General features: G+C 47.2%; 1 protein-coding gene across 1 annotated transcript in view; it reads right to left on the bottom strand.

Moving 5' to 3' along the window:
* ccdc12 (coiled-coil domain containing 12) overlaps positions 1-17550 on the bottom strand; it is a 109738-nt gene extending 92188 nt beyond the window's left edge. The window contains exon 1 of the mRNA XM_072468155.1: positions 17399-17550. Within this exon, the coding sequence (XP_072324256.1) occupies positions 17399-17482 (84 nt within the window). The 5' untranslated portion in view covers positions 17483-17550. The remainder of the gene's footprint in view (positions 1-17398) is intronic.
* Between the last annotated feature and the right edge of the window lie 3998 nt (positions 17551-21548).

Raw genomic sequence — 21548 nt, 5'->3', positions numbered from 1 at the left:
TAGCACTGCTGCCTCACAGCTCCGAGGTCCCAGGTTCGATCCCGGCTCTGGGTCACTGTCCGTCTGGAGTTTGCACATTCTCCCCGTGTCTGCATGGGCTTCACCCCCACAACCCAAAGATGTTCAGGCTAGGTGGACTGGCCATGCTAAATTGCCCCTTAATTGGAAAAAATTGAATCAGGCACTCTCAATTTTAAAAAAGAAAGAATACTGAGAACAAACCACTGAAAAATATGATGGTTGCTTGTATCAAATCTCCAGGAGTTTAAATTGAAAATGGATTAAATTGAAAATTTGGCAGAGAAGGGAGAGGCTGCTTCAAATGTTATAAATAACTGAGAGGATGGGCTGGAAACCACACATCAGAAGTTGCCACTGATACAAAGATAGGCTGCATTGTACGCAGTGCAGATGGATGCGTAAAATTACAAATAAATGTCAAGAGATTAAATGAATGGGTAAAACTGTGGCAAATGGATTTCAATGTTGGCAAATATGAGATCAACCACTTTGGACCCAAAAGGGCAGAACAGTGTAGGTACTTTGGAAATGGGGAAAAGCTAGAAACAATGAGGGTCCAAAGAGACTTCAGGGTCCAGGGGGACACAGGTCATTAAAATCTCATGAGCAGGCATAGAAAGTAATCAAAAAGTCCAATGGAACGCTGGCCTTTCTTTCCAGAGAATGGGAATGCAAGGGGTGGAAGTTATGTCTCAGATCAGCCATGATCAGATTGAATGGTAGAGCTGGCTGCAATGGGTGTAGAAGCAGCAGCACTGGACTAACAGTCCGGAGTATGCAACTTCAAGCCCCAGGGCTGCAAAACATACAATTGAATTTGATAAATCCAATAATTTGTGGGCTGGCACCAAAATAACTACCACGAAAGACACAGGAATATCATGAAAACCCAACCAGCTGACTCATGTCCTTCAGGATAGGGAACCTGCCCATAATAGCAAACAAATGACACCAGTTCAAAACTATGCAGTTTATTTAAGTGCCTTGCTGAAAAAATTACTAGAAGGCAGCCAACATTGCACCCAGAGGATACATCCTTGCAGGCTGGGACCAGGCGTCGGATCAAACCAAAGATGAGGTGCGGTGCCCTTTCTTGTCAGCTCGGATCTAATGTGTCTTTCTTGTGCAGACAGTGAATTGGATTCAGTTTGGGTTGGTTTTTGGAGCAGGCGGTGAGCTGGATTGGGAGCTTGCCCTGTTCACTCTGCGTATTGGCTTTGTAGCTTTCAGAATGGAGTAAAATTTTAAACCCACCCCTAATTTTGCACTAAGCAGGAACTACAGAATCACTCCTGTAGGAAATGTCAGAATGTTGCAGTAGCAGGTAGCCTTCTGAAGCTGGAGCCGAGGCAGGTTGTTGAATCTACATCTGACTCTGTGTGTTTCACCCACCGGATTAACATTTGCTGAGCACTAAAAAAAATTCACAGGCAAAAGAGTTAATCAAAGCACAAACTCATTGACTCCCATGTCCTCTGTCAATACAAATCACCGTGTATACATCTCCAGCTTCCTTGCTTTGTCTGCTTACCAAGGCCGTAACATATCCCAACAGATGTTTTATCATACGTCGTAGCTTTTCAGCTACATTTTACTTCTAATTTGTTTTACAATGGGGCATCAATTAACAAGAAATCAAAAATTCCTAATCAATTCCCTTGGGACAAATATTTCTTGATAATTCCACAAGCTCTTCGATGTCAGATGAAAGTATTGTTGTGTTTACATGATCCGAATCTATGTAACAAAGCTGCATCAGCAACTTCCTCTTTCAACCGCAGTCCAAACTCTGCCTTATCACAAACAGCAGCAGCACAGTAACCGCTTCCTTTTCAGCCACGCTCCTGGGAGAAGCCACTAACTGAACTAACATGTTGTCAGCTTGGTTCGTTTTGGTACTGAAGTCACGTGGTGCTGGCTGACACCTCCACACAAGAGGCTTGGCTTTAAGACAGGTTGAACTTCCTCGAAACATAATTAAAAGTAAATTACTCCTTCAACCCACTGCTGAATGAGGCAATGCTGATCCAGAACAACCACCTACGTAACAGGAGCCGCTATACTGCAGGTGAAGCATTGAGAGGTTTTGATTTTGGTTAACCAATTTCGACCAAAAATGGATAGGGCAGAGTATTTTCTAAATGGAAGGTTAGGTATAGTGGATGTCCAAAGAGACTTGAGAGTTCAGGTGCATAGATCCTTAAAATGCTACGAATAAGTGCAGAAAATAATTTAAAAGGCTAATAGAATGCGAGTATTTCTACCGAGAGGATTGGAGTATAAACACACAGAGGTTATGCTGTAGCTATACAAAACCCTGGTTAGACCCCACTTGGAGTAGGGTGAGCAGTTCTGGACACCACACCTTCGGATGGACATTTTGGCCTTGGAGGGAGTGCAATGTACGTTTACTAAAATGATATCTGGACCAAGGGGGTTAAATTATGAGGAGAGATTACACAAATTAGGCCTGTTATTGCTAGAATTTAGAAGGTCCAGGGGTGATCTGATCGAAGTATTTAAGATGTTAACAGAGAAATACAGGGTAAAGATAAACTATTTCCACTGGTTGGAGATTCTAAAACTAGGGCTAGACCGTTCAGGAGAGATGTTAGGAAGCACTTCTTCACTCAAAAGGTGGTAGAGGTTTCGAACTTTCCCCCACAAACAGCAATTGAAGCCAGACCAGTTGTTAAATTTAAATCCGAGATAGATAGATTCTTGTTGAGCAGAGATATTAAGGGATATGGAGTTAAGCCACAGATCAGCCACAATCTCATTGAATGGCGAGACAGGCTCGAGGGGCTGAATGGCCCACACCTGTTCTTATGATTTGACACATCACTGCATAATGAAAAAATAATACCACACTGAATTAGTATATATTTTTTTAACAAACAATTTTAATGAGGTATTTTTGGCATAACAAACCACAGTACAAAAACAATAGAGTACAAAGAACAGTAATCAAAAAGCAACCGCCGACATCCGTCCCTCCAAGGCCCGCCTATTTAACCCCCTACTCTATACTACCCTAACCCCCCCCCCCACCCTGCTGACGATTAATTCTCCGCAAAGAAGTCAATGAATGGTTGCCACCTCCGGGCGAACCCTGACACCAACCCTCTCAAAGCAGACTTGATCTTTTCCAGGCCGAGACTCCCTCTAAGCCAGTAATATCTGTCGCCAGGCTACCAAGGAGGAAAAGGCCAGAACATCCGCCTCTCTCTCCTCTTGGACACCCGGATCTTCCAACACCCCAAAGAACGCTACCCTTGGACTCATTTCCACCCTTGTCCTCAATACCCTGGACATGACATCCGCGAACCCCTGCCAATATCCCCTAATTTTTGGGCATGCCCAGAACATGTGGACATGGTTCGCTGGTCCACCCGCACACCTGACACACTTATCTTCCACCCCAAAAAATCTACCCATCAAGGCCGCTGTCATGTGCACCACCTTAAATTGGATCAAGCTGAGCCTTGCGCATGTAGCGGTCGCGTTGACCCTGCTCAGCGCCTCCGCCCATAGGCCGTCTTCCATTTCACCCCCCAGTTCTTCCTCCCACTTACGCTTCAGCTCTTCTATCTGCGTCTCCTCCGCCCCCATTAATTCTTTGTAGATGTCCGAGATGCTCCCCTCCCCCACCCAGCGCCTAGGCATAACCCTAGCTTGAACCCTCTTAGTGGCAGGAGTGGGAAGGATGATACCTGCCTGCGCAGAGAGTCCTGCACCTGAAGATATCTAAAATCATTCCCTGCTGTCAACCCAAACTTCTTCTCCAGCACCCTCAAGCTAGGGAAGCTCCCTTCCAGAAACAGGTCCCCCATCTTCTCAATTCCAGCCCTTTGCCATACCCAAAAACCCCATCTAGGTTCCCAGGAGCAAACCAATGGTTGTCACATATTGCGGACCAAACCGATGCACCCACTGCACCAACGTACCTCCTCCACTGACCCCAGATCCTCAAGGCTGCCACCACCACGGGACTGGTAGAATATCTCGTCAGCAGGAACGGCAACAGTGCCGTTATCAGTGCCCCCAAGCTGGTGCCCCTGCATGAGGCTGCCTCCATCCGCTCCCAAGCCGCCCCCGTCCCCACTACCCACTTCCTTATCATCGCAATATTGGCCGCCCAGTAATAATTACGCAAATTTGACAGGTCCAGCCCCCCCTCCCCCCGATTCCGCTCGAGCATCACTTTATTCACCCGTGAGGGCTTACCCGCCCAAACAAAGCCCAAATAATTTTGTTGATCCTCTTAAAAAAGAACCGTGGGATGAAAATCGGGAGGCATTGGAACACAAATAAAAATCTCGGCAATATCGTCATCTTAACCGACTGCACCCTCCTCGCAAGTGACAGCGGAAGTGCATCCCATCTCAGAAACCCGCCCCTCATCTGCTCAACCAGCCGGGACAAGTTCAACTTGTGTAACCGGCCTCAGCCGCGCGCCACTTGTATCCCCAGATATCTAAAATTGTCTCCCACTAACCTGAACGGTAACTCCCCCAGATGGCCCTCCTGACCTCTTGCCTGGACTACATACATCTCACTCTTCGTCATATTCAATTTGTATCCCGAAAACCAGCCAAATTCCCCCAGAATCGCCATAATCTCCCTCATTCCTGCCCCTGGATCTGTTACATATAGGAGGAGTAAGTCACCCGCATACAGCGATACCCCATGTTCCACCACCACCCCCTAACCAGCCCTTTCAAGCCCCTAGAAGCTCTCCGAGCAATTGCCAGCGGTCTATGGCTAACGCAGACAGCAGTGGGGATAGGGGACATCCCTGTCTTGTCCCCCGGTGCAGCCTAAAAAAGTCAGAGATGTCCGGGGCCTGGTACAACAGCCTGACCCAGTCGATAAAGCCCCTACCAAACCCAAACCGTCCCAGCACCTCCCATATAGTCCCACTCTACCCGGTCAAATGCCTTTTCCGCGTCCATGGCCACAACTACCTCAACTTCCCTTCTCTCCGGGGGCATCATAATCACATTAAGCAGCCTTCTTCTATTGGCTACCAACTGCCTACCCTTGACAAATCCGGTTTGGTCCTCCATAATCACCTCCAGCACACAATCTTCAATTCTGGAGGCCAACACCTTGGCCAGCAACTTAGCGGCCACATTAAGCAACGAGATCGGCCTATAGGACCCACATAGCTCCGGGTTCTTGTCCCGCTTCAATATTAACGAGATGGTGGCCTGTGACACGTCGGGGGCAGCACCCTTCTATCCCTCGCCTCGTTAAAAACCTTAACCAGCAACGGCCCTAATATCCCCTAAAATTTCTTGTAAAATTCCACCAGGAATCCGTCTGGCCCCGGAGCTTTACCCGACTGGATCGCCTTCAAGCCCTCAGATATTTCTTCGGCCATAATCGGAGCCCCCAGCTCGCCCATCAGCTCCCTACCCACCCTTGGGAAAGTCAACCCTTCCAGAAATCGTTTCATCTCCTCGGGCCCTGTGGGGGGTTCCGAGTGATAGAGTCCGCTATAAAAGTCCTTAAACGCCCTGTTTAGCCCAGTCGAGTCCCCAACCAGGTTCCCATCTCCGTCAACCACTTTATCAATTCCCCTGGCCGCCTCCCTCTTCCTCAACTGCTGGGCCAGCATTTTGCTGGCCTTCTCTCCATATTCATACAGCATCCCCCTCGCCTTTCTAAGCTCCACTGCCTTGCCCTTGGACAGTACCCCAAACCCAGCCTGCAGCCTCCGACGCTCCCTTAACAGTTCCGCCCCTGGGGTCACCGCATACCTCCTGCCTACTCGTAGGATCTCCTTGATCAGTTGGTCCATCTCTGCCCTGTCCGTCCTGTCCCTATGAGCTCGGATTGAAATCAACTCCCCTCTCACCACTGCCTTCAGCGCCTCCCAGATCACCGCTGCTGAGACTTCCCGTGTCATTGACCTGCAGGTAGTCCCGCATGCACTTCCCTACTCTCTTGCACACCACCTCGTCCGCCAACAAGCCCACGTCCAATCGCCACTGCGGGCGTTGGAAGCTCTCCTCACTGGCCTGCAGTTCCACCCAGAATGCGGCATGGTCCAAAATAGTGATGGGCGAGTACCCAGTGTCCACCAACCCCGCCAGCAGATCCCTACTCAAAATGAAAAAAAGCGATCCGGGATTACACTTTATGTACATGCGAGTAGAAAGAAAACTCCCTAGCCGTTGGCTGCCTAAACCGCCGTGGGTCAATCCCCCCCATCTGCTCCATGAACCCTATCAGCTCCTTTGCCATTGCTGGCACCCTCCCCGTTTTCGAGCATGACCGGTCCAGGCCGGGGTCGCTAACCATATTAAAATCCCCTCCCACCACCAGTTTGTGCGAGTCCAGATCAGGTATCTTCCCCAGCACCCTCTTGATGAATTGAACATTGTCCCAGTTCGGCACATAGACATTAACCAATACCACCTTCCTCCCCTCCAGCTTACCGCTCACCATAACAAACCCCACCCCCCCCGCACAAAACTATACTGCCCGCCTGGAATTGCACTCGCTTATTACTTAAGATCACCATCCCTCTCGTCTTGGTATCCAGCCCCGAGTGGAAGACCTGATTGAGCCAATCCTTCCTCAGCCTAACTTGATCCGCCACTCTCAGGTGTCTCCTGCAACATCACCACGTCCGCCTTCAGAGCCCTCAGGTGCACGAACACACGGGACCTCTTGACCGGCCCATTCAGCCCTCTAACATTCCAGGTGATCAGCCTGGGTGGGGGGGCACCGCGCCCATCCCCTCCGCCGATCAGCCATCCCCCTTTCTGGTCCTGCCCCATGCGCCGCGCCGCCATCTGCCCGCCTCCAGGTGGCCCCCCACCCCGACCTCCTCTCCGTCCCCGAACCCAGGACCCTCCCTCGTCAGCAGAGTAACTCCCCCCCCCCGCCCCCCCCCCCAGCAACATCACCCTATAACCCAATCCCCACCCAGTATTGAACCAATACACACCCCCCACTGTGCTTCCGTGGACTAGCTCACCAAGCTAGCCTGGTGACTCTCACCTCCGGCGCCACAAAGTCTCCCACCTATTGTTCCCTACTCCCCTCCCCACTGCCCATTGAAACCGCTTCCCGCATCAAACCAAAACCGAACAATCTCCTAATTACCATAGGAGACAGCCCAAGAGAAACAGAGACCCCCAAAAGAAAACCCCTCAATAATACAATTTAAAGTAAAACAACATTTTTTTTTAAAACCTCACCAACCATCCCCATCAAAACACCGAAAAACCCAACAGAAACCAAATATCTTTTAAAAAAGCAACAATCAAGCCATATATACATTGTTCAAAAAAGGGCGAAAGATACCGCCGCTTAAGTCCAAAAAGCTCCCAGTTCTGCGCCAGACCCTTCTTCTTGGCAAAATCCATCCCCTCTTCGGGCGACTCGAAGTAATGGTGCTAGTCCTCATGAGTGACCCAGAGGCGCGCCGGGTAGAGGAGCCTGGACTTCTTCTTGAACAGGATCTCCCTCACTCGCCTGAAGCCTGCCCTCCTTCTGGCCACCTCTACACTCAGGTCCTGATAGATACGCAATATGCTGTTGCCCCACTTGCAGCTCCTGGTACGTTTGTCCCACTAGAGGACACACTCGTCATCTAAAAATCTGTGGAACCGAACCACCATCGCCCTGGGGGGGTCCCCCGGCCGTGGCTTCCTTGTCATCGTCCTGTACGCCCTGTCCACCTCCAATGGCCGGGGAAAAGCCCCCTCCCCCAGAAGCTTCTGGAACATATTTACCACAAAAGCTCCAGCATCAGCCTCCTCAGCCCCTTCAGGGAGACCGACAATTCTTAAGTTCTGCCAGCGCGCGCTGTTCTCCAGCTCTTCCACCTTTTTTTAACAGCCTTTTCTGCTGATCCTTCTGCATCCCCACCTCCAGCTCTACCACCATTTTGTGCTCCTCCTGGTCCGCCAGCGCTTTCTCCAACTTCTGGATCATCCGATCCTGGGCATCCAGCCTACGTACCATCCGATCGACCGACTCCTTTATTGGGTCGAGACAATCTCGTTTCTGTCTGGCGAAGCCCTCTTGGATGACCTGAATCAGCTCCTCCATCGATGGCTGGGCCATCGCAGCAGGCGTCCGAACCTCGGCCATGTTAGCTGCAGCAGCCACTTCTACCCAGCCCTTGCTTATCTTTCTACTTCTTCCCTTACAATCCCTTGGGGTTCTCTGTTCCATGCACCACTGTGTGGATCCAGTGCTTGAATGCCCGCACTTTCAAAATCAGAACTCAAAGCCATGAAAAAGTTGGGGAAAAAGGTCCAAAAGCCCGGCCAGAGCGGAAGCCACCAAGTATGCGACTTGCTCCCTCATAGCCTCCACCGGACCACTTAATTAGTATATTAACCTAGAGGTTACTCAGAGAATGTGCATTTAAATCCCACTATGGCAATTTGAATTCAGTTTTTAAAATCTGCATATAAAGTAAAAGTGACAACGAAGCTGTGGATTATTGTAAAAACTGAGTTTGTTCACCACTGCCATGCCCTTCGGTGAAAGAAATCTTGCATTCTTACCCAGGGCTGTCAGATTCGCGACTCTAGGTATCTATGAACATGACTGACTCTCAACTGTCCTTGGGTCCATCACTACCATCTCAGATTAAGTAAAGATGACCAATAAATGTCATCCTCATCAACAATGGCCATAACCCAAAATGTGTTTGTTAAAAAATGTATATGAATCTGGACCATGTACAAGCGCATGCATCCATAGAACAGGAGTATTATATCACTAACAAACCACTAACACTGTTTTAGAAAACATTGCAGGAATTTTATATCACAGACGTAGAGCTCGGGGCTGTCAGTAATTAATGCCATTATCAAACCCAGACCATGAATCTCCCCCGATAAGACTATAAGACATAGGAGCATAATTAGGCTACTCGGTCCATCGAGTCTGCTCTGACATTCAATCATGGCAATTTCTTTTCTCATCCCCATTCTCTTGTCTTCTCCTCATAACCCTGATCCCCTTATTAATCAAGAATCTATCTATCTCGGTCTTAAAGATACTCTGATTTGGCCTCCCCAGCCTTTTGCAGCAAAGAGTTCCACACATTCATCACCCTCTGGCTGGAGAAATTCTTCCTCATCTCTGTTTTAAAGGATTGTCCCTTTAGTCTGGGGTTGTGTCCTCTACTTATAGTTTTTCCTACAAGTGGAAACATCCGCTCCACATCCACTCTATCCAGGCCTCGCAGTATCCTGTAAGTTTCAATAAGATCCCTCCCCGATCCTTCTAAACTCCCAATGGGTAAAGATTCACAGTCCACAACTATTCCTCATATGACAAGCGCTTCATTCCAGGGATCATTCTTGTGAACTTTCGCTGGAGCCTTTACAAGGCCAGCACATCATTCCTTAAATACGGGGCCCCAAACTGCTCATAATACTCCAAATAAGGTCTGACCAGAGCCTTATACAGCCTCAGACGTACATCCCTGGTTTTGTATTCTAGCCCTCTTGACATGAATGCTAACATTGCATTTGCCTTCCTAACTGTCGACTGAACCTGCACGTTAACCTGAAGAGAATCGTGAACAAGGACTCCCAAGTCCCTTTGTGCTTCTGATTTCTTAACCATTTCCCAATTTAGAAAATAGTCTATGCCTAAATTCCTCCTTCCAAAGTGCATGAACTCATATTATAAAAAATTCAAAAATAAGCTGGTACCGCTGATGGTGGGGATGTTTGAAGAGGCGATAGGGAAGGGGGTGTAACCACAAACTTTGGGGCAGGCATCGATTTCCTTGTTACTTAAGAAAGATAAGGATCCGACGGAGTGTGGGTCGTATAGGCCCATATCACTTTTAAACGTGGACGCAAAGATACTGCCGAAGGTACTGGCAGGTAGGCTAGAGGAGTGCCTCCCGAAGGTGATAGGTAAAGATCAGACAGGGTTTGTGAGAGGGAGGCAGCTCTTTTCGAACATCAGGAGGGTATTGAACGTGGTTATGGTATCGGCGGAGGGGAAGGAAACAGAGGTGGTTGTGGCATTGGACGCTGAGAAAGTGTTTGACCGGGTAGAATGGGGGTACTTGATGGCAGTTCTAGAGCGGTTTGGGATTGGACCCAGATTTGTGGATTGGGAAAAGCTATTATATAAGGAGCTGAGGGCCAGTATCCACACAAATAACATCAGCTCAGAATACTTTCCTCTCCACCGTGGGACTAGGCAGGGATGTCCCATGTCCCCCCCTGCTGTTTGCACTCGTGATTGAGCCATTGGCCATCGCAATTAGAAGTTCAGGAGTATGGAAAGGGATGGTGCGGGAGGGGATAGAGCATAGGGTGTCCTTATAAGTCGATGACTTATTATACGTGTCGGAACCAAGTGTGTCGCTTTAGATTCCTGGGGGTGAAGGTTGCTCGAGATTGGGGGGGGGGGGGGGGGGCTCCGTAGGTACAACATTTCTAGTTTGGTGGGGAGGGTGAAAGCTCATCTGGCAAGGTGGGATGGTCTCCCTCTGTCACTGGCGGGCCGGGTACAGGCGGGTAAAATGAATGTGCCTGGTTATTTTTCGATGCCTGCAGATTTTCCTGCCAAAAGCATTTTTTAGAGAGATTGAAGGGATGATTACCTCGTTCATATGGGGAGGGAAGGTGGCCAAAATTAAAAAGGTGCTACTACAGAGAGGAAGGCAGGCAGAAGAAGGGGCTTTGGGTCTTCCGAACCGGATGTATTATTACTGGGCGGTGAATGTGGAGAAAGTACGGAGCTGGGTCAAAGGGGTAGACTCCCAATGGGTCAGAAAGGAGGAGAGTTTGGGTAGGGGGTTGGGATTGAAGGCGCTAGCAACAGCGCCGCTTCCAACTGCCCTGTGAGATACTCAGGGAGTCCGGTAGTAATAGCAGTTTCGAGAATTGAATCACATCGAACATTGGGAGGGGAGGTTGGGAGGGGTGGGGGGAAGACGGACTGTATGTATTAATGGTGACTATGGGTGATTCCCGATTCCATTTGTTTATGTTAATATGTTGGGTGTAAATTTGGGAGAAAATGTGAAAAAGGAGAATAAAAAATATATTTTTTAAAAGTCACACTTTTCCACATTATATTCCATCTGCCACTTCTTTGCTCACTCTCCTAGCCTGTCCAAGTCCTTCTGCAGCCCACATGCTTCCTCCATACTACCTGTCCCTCTGCATATCTTCGTATCATCTGCAAACATAGCAACAGTGCCTTCAGTTCCTTCTTCCTTTTTTTAATAATCTTTCTTGTCACAAGTAGGCTTACATAAACACTGCAATGAAGTTACCATGGAAAGCCCCTAGTCACCACATTCCGGCGCCTATTCGGGTACACAGAGGGAGAATTCAGAATGTCCAAATTAGCTATCAAGCACATCTTTCGGAACTTGTGGGAGGAAACTGGAGCACCCTGAGGAAATCCACCCAGACACGGGTAGAACGTGCAGTCTCCATACAGGCAGTGACCCAAGCCGTGATTGAACCTGGGACCTGCCGCTGTGAAGCAACTGTGCGAACCACTGTGCTACCGTGCCAACCACATCCAGATCATTAACATATATTGTGAAAAGTTGTGGTCCTGGCCCCGACCCCTGTGGCACACTAGTCACCAGCTGCCATCCTGAAAAAGACCCCTTTATCCCCACTCTCTGCCTTCTGCCAGTTAGCCAATCCTCTACCCATGCCAGGATCTCACCTTTAATACCATGGGCTCTTAACTTATTTAACAGTCTCCTATGCGACATGCTTGTCAAAGGCCTTCTGAAAATCTAAATGAAACATGTCCACTGGTTCTCCTTTATCTAACTTCCTTGTAACTTCCTCAAAGAACTCTAACAGATTTGTCAGACATGACCTCCCCTTGATGAAGCCATGCTGACTCAGTCCTATTTTATCATGCACTTCCAAATACTCCGCAATCTCATCTTTAATAATGGACTCTAACATTTTACCAATGACCGAAGTCAGGCTAACCGACCTATAATTTCCTGTCTTCTGCCTCCCTCCCTTCTTAAACAGGGGCGTTACATTAGCCACTTTCCAGTCATCTGGGACCCTCCCTGCTTCCAGTGATTCCTGAAAGATCACCACCAATGCTCTATACCCCATCCTATTCCCTGAATCCCCCTTCCATTAATGGAACATTCCCTCCCCTGCTCTGAATTCCTATCCCATTATAGAACAACTTCCATATATATAGTGCCCTTAATGTTGTAAAACATCCAAAGGAGCTCGTCAGCAAGCCACATAAGGAGATATTATGTCAGCTGAGAAATAAGTTTTAAGGAGAGTTTTAAAAGAAGAAGTGAGTGGTAGGGAAGGAATGTCAAAGCTTTGGGCTGAGGCAGCTGAATGTCACGCCATCAGTAGGCCAGTTAAAATGGCCATATTTGATGCAGAGATCTGAGGACTGTGGAGCTTGATGAGATTAGAGAGATGATGACAGGGAGGCCACAGAGCGATGGAATTTTAAAATTAACACATTTCAGACTGAGAAAGGGCAAAGCTGAACAATGCAATAAGAGTCAATTGAATCTTAATTGAGGATGCCGGTGTTATGTACAGTGTGTACATTGTGATGCCCTATTATGTGTTTTCTTTTATTTCCTTTTCTTTTCATGTACTTAATGATCTGTTGAGCTGCTCCCAGAAAACAAATAATCGTAATAATCGCTTATTGTCACAAGTAGGCTCCAATGAAGTTACTGTGAAAAGCCCCCAGTCGCCACATTCCAGCACGTGTTCTGGGAGGCCGGTACGGGAATTGAACCCGTGTTGCTGGCCTTGTTCTACATTACAAGCCAGCTGTTTAGCCACTGTGCTAAACCAGCCCCACTTTTCACTGTACCTTAGTACACATGACAATAAACAAAATCCAATCCAAATCCAATCCAGCAATTGCACATAGGCCCCGAATCCCCACCCCGATGTTCAAAACTTCTTCCTCTGAATTACCTTCCCAATAGACACAGCCCTCCATCCCCAACAAATCCCCCCCCCCCCCCCAAATTTCAATCACCTCCCAAATTCTCACCATGAACAACTCACCTCCTGACTCTCCAAAGCCTGTGTGCCATCTACAAGGCACAAGTCAGGAGTGTGATGGAATATTCTCCAGTTACCTAATGCATGCAGCTCCAACGACACTAAAGAAGCTCGACACTTCAAGGGCAATTAGGGATGGCAATAAGAATTTTGGTCTAACCAACAAGGCTCACATCCCGTGAAATAATTTTGTTTAAATAGCCAGGACAAAGCAGTCGACTTGATTGGCACCCCATTCGTCATCTTGACTGTTTATTCACTCCGTCTCTGGCACATATTGGCAGTAGCATGTACCGTGTACAAGATGCACTGCAGCAACTCACCAAAGCTCCTACAACAGCACCATCCAAGCCCACAACCTCTAAGTCACATACCATCCTTTCTCGGAAATATAATCGCTGTACCTTCACTGTGGCAGGATTAAAAATCTGTAACCACCCTCTTCTTTAAAAATAAATTTAGAGTGCCCAATTCATTTTTTACAGTTAAGGAGTAATTTGGCGTGGCCAATCCACCTAACCTGCACATCTTTGGGTTGTGGGGGCGAAACCCATGCAAACACGGGGAGAATGTGGAAACTCCACACGGACAGTGACCCAGAGCTAGGATCGAATCTGGGACCTCGGCGCTGTGAGGCGGCAGCGCTAACCACTGCGTCACTGTGCTGCCCACGGAAACACCCTCTTTAAAAGCATTCTGGGTATACTTACACCGCATGGACCTCAGCAGTTCATGGTGGCTCACCAACATCTTCTCAAGGGTACTTAGAAATGGACAATGGGGCAGCACAGTGGCACAGTGGGTTAGCCCAGCTGCCTCACGGCGCCGAGGTCCCAGGTTCGATCCCAGCTCTGGGTCACTGTCTGTGTGGAGTTTGCACATTCTCCCCGTGTTTGCGTGGGTTTCGCCACCACAACCCAAAGATGTGCAAGGTAGGTGGATTGAACACACTAAATTGCACCTTAATTGGAAAAAAAATGAATTGGGTACACTAAATTTATATTAAAAATAAGAAATGGACAATGCCCTGGCAGCAGTTCTTTCCATCCCAGGAGCAATAATTACTAAATCATCCAACCCCTCCAATGAAGCACACACCAAATCCACCCAAAATGATTGAACCTCTCTCATTAATCAGGCTTTTCCCCAACTTAACCAAGCAACAATTCTCTGCCATAATAGAATTTGCTCCCCATTGATCAAATCTGCCTTCCCTAAATTCCTCCTCCCTGCATCTCCCTCCACTGTCCCACCCCCTTTGCTGTGGTGGTGGATGGCAAATATTCAGCCTGGATCCCAGTTACCAGTGCCGTACCGCAGGGATCAGTTCTGGGTCCTCTGCTGTTTGTGATTTTCATTAATGACTTGGATGAGGGAGTTGAAGGGTGGGTCAGTAAATTTGCAGACGATACGAAGATTGGTGGAGTTGTGGATAGTAAGGAGGGCTGTTGTCGGCTGCAAAGAGACATAGATAGGATGCAGAGCTGGGCTGAGAAGTGGCAGATGGAGTTTAACCCTGAAAAGTGTGAGGTTGTCCATTTTGGAAGGACAAATATGAATGCGGAATACAGGGTTAACGGTAGAGTTCTTGGCATTGTGGAGGAGCAGAGAGACCTTGGGGTCTATGTTCATACATCTTTGAAAGTTGCCACTCAAGTGGATAGAGCTGTGAAGAAGGCCTATGGTGTGCTCGCGTTCATTAACAGAGGGATTGAATTTAAGAGCCGTGAGGTGATGATGCAGCTGTACAAAACTTTGGTAAGGCCACATTTGGAGTACTGTGTACAGTTCTGGTCGCCTCATTTTAGGAAGGATGTGGAAGCTTTGGAAAAGGTGCAAAGAAGATTTACCAGGATGTTGCCTGGGATGGAGAGTAGGTCTTACGAGGAAAGGTTGAGGGTGCTAGGCCTTTTCTCATTGGAACGGAGAAGGATGAGGGGCGACTTGATAGAGGTTTATAAGATGATCAGGGGAATAGATAGAGTAGACAGTCAGAGACTTTTTCCCCGGGTGGAACAAACCATTACAAGGGGACATAAATTTAAGGTGAAAGGTGGAAGATATAGGAGGGATATCAGAGGTAGGTTCTTTACCCAGAGAGTAGTGGGGGCATGGAATGCACTGCCTGTGGAAGTAGTTGAGTCGGAAACATTATGGACCTTCAAGCAGCTATTGGATAGGTACATGGATTACGGTTAAATGATATAGTGTAGATTTATTTGTTCTCTAGGGCAGCACGGTAGCATTGTGGATAGCACAATTGCTTCACAGCTCCAGGGTCCCAGGTTCGATTCCGGCTTGGGTCACTGACTGTGCGGAGTCTGCACGTCCTCCCCGTGTCTGCGTGGGTTTCCTCCGGGTGCTCCGGTTTCCTCCCACAATCCAAAGATGTGCAGGTTAGGTGAATTGGCCAATGATAAATTGCCCTTAATGTCCAAATTACCCTTGGTGTTGGGTGAAGGTGTTGAGTTTGGGTAGGGTGCTCTTTCCAAGAGCCGGTGCAGACTCAAAGGGCCGAATGGCCTCCTTCTGCACTGTAAATTCAATGATAATCTATGATTAATCTAGGACAAAGGTTCGGCACAACATCGTGGGCCGAAGGGCCTGTTCTGTGCTGTATTTTCTGTGTTCTATGTTCTGTCTACTCCAGGTCCCTCTGGCCAATATTCACCCCACTTTCCCCCTCAGTCTCTATCACCCTCACTGGACCATTAGCTCTGGTATATCTATAGTGGTCTGATGAGAGAGTAGAGAACTCACTCTCTATATTGGATTACATAGTACACACAGCACAAGAACAGGCCAGCAGTCCATGCGGGTGTTTTATGTCCCACCCGAACCTCCTCACAACTTTTCTCATCTAAATCTACATTGTAACTATGTATTTCCCTGCTCTCTCGTGCTTGTCTCACTTCCCTTTAAATACACTATTAATTTTGACCACCCCTTGTGGCAGCAATTTCCATATTCTCACCATTCTTTGGGTAAAGAAGTTTCTTTTGAAATCCTTATTGGATTTCTGAAGGCCTTCTAGCTACACTCGTCCCCACAAGAGTAAAGATTCGCTGTGCTCACTTGTCAAAATATTCCACCTTTACAGCCTTCTTAAAAAAGCTTCTCAAGCCTGGCAATCCTTTCCAAATACCCACATATTTCTGGTATCATCTTTGTAAATCGTTTATGGTCTTGCTAACTTTTGGCATAGCTTTTAGCGATTGATGCATTTGTATTCCGAGATCCATAGGATCCCTAGTGCAGGCCACCAACCATCGGAAAGAGCACTCTACCGCCACCCTATCCCCGTAACCCCCGCGCCTTGATCATAGGCAATCCACCCAACCTGCATATCTTTGAACTGCAGGAGGAAACCCATGCAGACACGGTGAGAACATGCAAACTCCACATGGAGAGTTATCCAAGGCCGGAATCAAACCCAGGTCCTGGTGCAGGGGCAACAGTGCCAACCACCATGCCACCCTTTGTTCCCCACCTAGATCTCACCTTCCAAGTGATAAGTGGCTTTCCTATTCTTCCTACCAAAATGTGCTCTCTCGCATTTATCTATAATGAATATGATTTGGCAATTTTTGGCCATTCTGAAAGCCCTGTAATTTGATGCATTCTCAACTATCCGTCTTTACATAGAAACATACATAGAAAATAGAAGCAGGAGGCCAGTCAGCCCTTCGAGCCTGCTCTGCATTTCAACATGATCATGGCTGATCGCGCCTTCGCCCTATATACCTTGATTCCTTTTGTAAGGATTCCCTTATCTTTCCAGTCATTGATAATAAACAGACTGGTTTACAACCATTGGACAAGCTCTGCTTCCATTCTTAAATGTAGGAATTACATTAGCTATCCACCAGGCCTCGGGGGTATGTTGTTTTCTCACAAATTATTTAATGCAAGTTTAATGCCTCAGCTGTGTCTTCCTTAGATTTTTTTGGATCCAATCCATCTGTACCAGGGGTATTATCCTCTCAGTTTACCATGTAAAATAGCTCTTTGGCACGAAAGGGTTATCAATAAGGAGGGAAGTTACCTGCAATACTTTACAATTTACATCCCTCAGACCAATACAATGCACAAATTAGGCGTGTTTAATGCATGCTGAAAGTCAGTGAAAGTGTTGAATGGTGGATGAACTTTGACCCACTCAATATGGGACAACAGTTTTATCTCAAAGACATACATGTGTGTGTAAAACACTGGATTGTTAGTGTCCCCTGCTGTGGCCTGCCTTTACTAAGTTGTAAATAGAGGCCTAAAGATGGGGCTGAGGGATTGCGGAGAGGAGATCGAGTGTGTTCCGGCCCATGTGCCCCGGCCTCCGTTACCTGTATCTGCCGCTCCCTCAACGCCTTCAACCGCTCCTTCCTCCTGAGCGCCTCCTCCTGCAGTTTCCCGGCTCCATCCGCCATGTTCCGGCAACCCAGCGCCTACAAGTCCCGGCAGCCCTCGCGGCAGACATAGCCAGCCGCTCACAGGGCGATAGGCGGGAACGCCGAATACATCGATTCATACACCAGCATTTCAAACGCCAAACCCATTGAAAGTAAGTTAGTAACAGGAAAGACCTCAGGCACAAGATAGTGGGCAAACATAATCCCATTTAAAATGATTCACTCTTACACACATTGGGCTATCCCAGAAGGGTATTCCGTTCAAAATCTAACCATTTAGATGTCTGTCTTTTTCTTATAGGTTGACTTTTCTACTCTACAAAATATTATTTATTAATGAGTTCAGTATCGGTGGAAAAGTTAGGATGCAGGTACTGCAAATGATTGGGAAATCAAATGGAATGTTGATGTTTATTGTAAGGGGAACTGAGTACAAAAGTAGGAAAGTGTTGCTGGACAGGGTCTTGGTGAGACTGGATCTGGAGTATGATGTGGAATTCTACTATAATTGTTATAATTGCATTAGAAGCAATTCCTAACAGGTCCATTACCTTATGAGGAAAATATACTTTTGGAGCTCTGAAGAATGAGAGGTGACCTGATAACATATCAGATCCGGAGTGAACTCGGCGGAGAAATGTTATGAGGATGTTTCCCCTCTTACGGAGAAGTCGAGAGTTTAAAAATATAACATGGAGACTACAAGAATTTATTTTCTCCCAGAGGGTCATTACTCTGTGGAATTGTCTTTCCCAGAGAGTGGTGGGAGCTGGGTCATTGAATACATTCAAGCCTGAGTTAGATGGATATTTGATTGACAAGGGATTCAAGGGTTATTGTGTGTGGGCGGCGGGGGGGGGGGGGGTTGCTGGTGCAGGCAGTAAAGTGGAATTGAGGTCACTATCAGAACAGGCTCAAGATGTTGAATGCCCTAATCCTGGTTCTTGTAGTCTTGTCTGTGTTTATGTGTGTCTGTCCGCATAGAGTTTAAATGTCACGTAGAATGTGATCCATATGTTTATTGTATTTAGTGTGGGTTTTCTTCAATGAAGAACTGTAAGAATTTCCAGATTGTGCAGCAAATATCTGTTTCCACATTTAAACCACCATCAGACACAGATGTCAGCAAGTGTGTTATCTTCAAAAATAAATCTTACCTTCTGTAAGAAATGAAGGTGGGGAAAAAAGTGCAGAAAACTGGTGCATTTGGAGACAGCAGCTTTGTGATCTAGCTGCAGGAAGTGGAATTTGAATTCAATAAATCTGGATGACCATGATACCATACGAACCTTGAGCCATTTAATTGGCCTGACCAGCACATTAATGGTGCCGTCTGTGGTACTTGCGAAAGAGAAAGTTTAGCTTTCCAGAGGTGATTCATGATCCTTGCCTCTCCACAAGCGCCTATTTTATCTGATGCAGGGAGACCGATAAACCTTCCCAAAATTAATAACTGCATTTTAAACTTGGGATGATCCTGCCTGCCAAAAACTCCAAGATATATTGTACTGAACATATGCAAGCTTCAATTTTGCAGGTCCACTAAAATCATGGCAGATTGTGGCTTCATTGAATTTGAAGCTGAAAACATTATCCTTCCTTTACAGGAGAAACAAACATCAGGAGTCAAGCTAGCAGCCCCACTGAATGGAGGGTATGATATTTGACTCTCCTGCATCATTGTAAGATATAACTGCCACCCCAGAAAGTGGGTCAAAGTGTACCCATCATTTCCATTGAATTTCATGCATTAAACAAGCCTAACATGGGCATTGCAGTGCTTTCACGGGTGTAAAATGCAAAGTAGCACTGATAACTTTCTCTCCTAGACAGTCCTTTATTGTCCAAGGTAACCACAACAAATTTGCAACATGTTCGTCATGTAGATTCTAAAATTAAATTTGTATATTGAGAGAGGCACTCAGCACCAGAACTAACATTCATGATGTAGTTCAATATACTTCCTGATAGCAGTATTATTCGTTCTCATTGGCACACAGGGTGCAAATGGCTCCATTGAATTAAATGGGTTACTGTCAACTTTGCAGCTTACATCACAGATTCACAGGAGGAGATGTGGACTCCAGAAAGAGCCATATTCATTTGCCATACCTCCTCTAGCTAGATCACCAAGTTGCTGTCTTCGAATAGGTCAGTTTTCTGAATTTTCTCTTCACCTTCATTTATTTTTTAAAATAAATTTAGACTACCCAATTCTTTTTTTTTTAATCAAGGGACAATTTAGCGTGACCAATCCACGTACCCTGCATATCTTTTGGGTTGTGGGAGTGAGACCCACGCACACACAGGGAGAATGTGCAAACTCCACACGGACAGTGACCTGGGGCCGGGATCGAACCCGGATCCCCGGCACCATGAGGCAGCAATGCTAACCACTGCGCCACCGTGCTGCTGTCTTCACCTTCATTTCTAACAGAAGGCAAGAATCATTTTTTGACCCACTCAAGGGGTGGTATTGTCACTGAACCAATAATCCAGGGACCCAGGGTATACTCTGGGAACCCAGGTTTGAATTTGGATGGCCGTGAAACCATTGTTGATTGTTGCAAAAGTAAATTGGTTCGCATATGCCTTGTAGGGAAGGAAATCTCCCGTGCTTACCTGGTCCGGCCTACATGTGATTCCAGGCCAACAGCTATGTGGTTGACTCTTCAATGGTCTAGCAAGCCACTCAGTTGTATCCAACCACTAGAAAGTCTATAAGGAATGAAACCGGTCAGACTACCCAGCATTGACTTCAGTACTGGAAACAACAATGGCAAACCCAGCCCTGTTGTCCCCGCAAAGTTTCCTTACTAATATATGGGAGCTTGTGTCAAAATTGGGAGGGCTGTCCCACAACCTAATCAAGCAACTGCTTCACATAGTCGTACACACAATCATACCGTATAGATAACATCCCAGCCACCACCACCACCATCCCTAGATATATGCTATCCCACTGAGAGACTCAGCAGAGGTGATGGCACAGTGACATTCAGTTGGGAGGGAGTTCCCCAGCGTGTTCTCAACATCAACTCTATGCTGTGAAGTCTAATAGCATCAGGTCAAACAAGGGCAAGGAAATATCCACATCCCCTCCCCCCCCCCCCCGCCCCCAACCCCCTTCTCTCACTTATGAGTCAATACTGCTCCATTCTGAACACCACTTGGAGGAAACACGGAGGGTGGCAAGGGTACATAATGTACTCTGGATGGGGACTTCAATGTCTATCATCAAAAGTGGCTCAGTAGCACCACCACTGACCAAACTGGCTGAATCCGAACGGACATAACTGCTAGACTGGGTCTATGGTAGTGGTGAGGGAATAAACAAGAGGAAAATAGATACTTGACCTCATCACCAATCAATCTGCTTGTCTTAGGTCCATCTGTCCATGAAGTATTGTTTGGAGTGACCAGTGTACAGTACTTGTGGAGATGCAGTCCTGTCCTCACATGAAGGATACCATCCATTTAGTTGTGTGGCATGACCACCATGCTAAATGGGATAGATTTCAAATGGATCTAGCAACTCAAGACTGGGCATCCATGAAGCACTGTGGCCATCAGCAACAGCAGACTTGTACTCAGCCACAAATCTGTAATCTCATGGCCCAGCCTATCCCCCACTCTCCCATTACCACCAAGCCAAGCGATCAACCCTTGTTCAATTAAGAGTGCAGGAGGGCATTCCCGGAGCAACAACAGGCTACCTAAAAATGAGGAATTAACCCACTAAAGCAACAACACAGGATGACATACATTCCAAACAATGTTAGCAGCATGTGATAAATAGAGCCACATGGTCCCACAACCAACGGATCAGATCTAAACTCTGTAGGCCTGCCACATCCAGTCGAGATTGGGGGTGTACAATTAAACAATTCCCTGGAGGAGGAGGGTCCACAAGTATTCCCATCCGCAATGACGGCGGAGCCCAGAACATCACTGCAAAAGATAAGGCTGAAGCATCTGCAACAATCTTTGGCCAGAAGTGCTGAGTGGGTGGTCCAGCTTGGTCTCCTCCGGAGGCCCTTAGCATTGCAGATTCCAGTCTTCAGCTAATCCATCCACATGATAT

Source organism: Scyliorhinus torazame, chromosome 11, assembly GCF_047496885.1.
Source record: "Scyliorhinus torazame isolate Kashiwa2021f chromosome 11, sScyTor2.1, whole genome shotgun sequence".
In the NCBI taxonomy this organism is placed as follows: domain Eukaryota; kingdom Metazoa; phylum Chordata; class Chondrichthyes; order Carcharhiniformes; family Scyliorhinidae; genus Scyliorhinus; species Scyliorhinus torazame.
The sequence above is the reverse complement of the archived record's forward strand: the minus strand, read 5'-3'. Positions and strand labels throughout refer to the sequence as shown.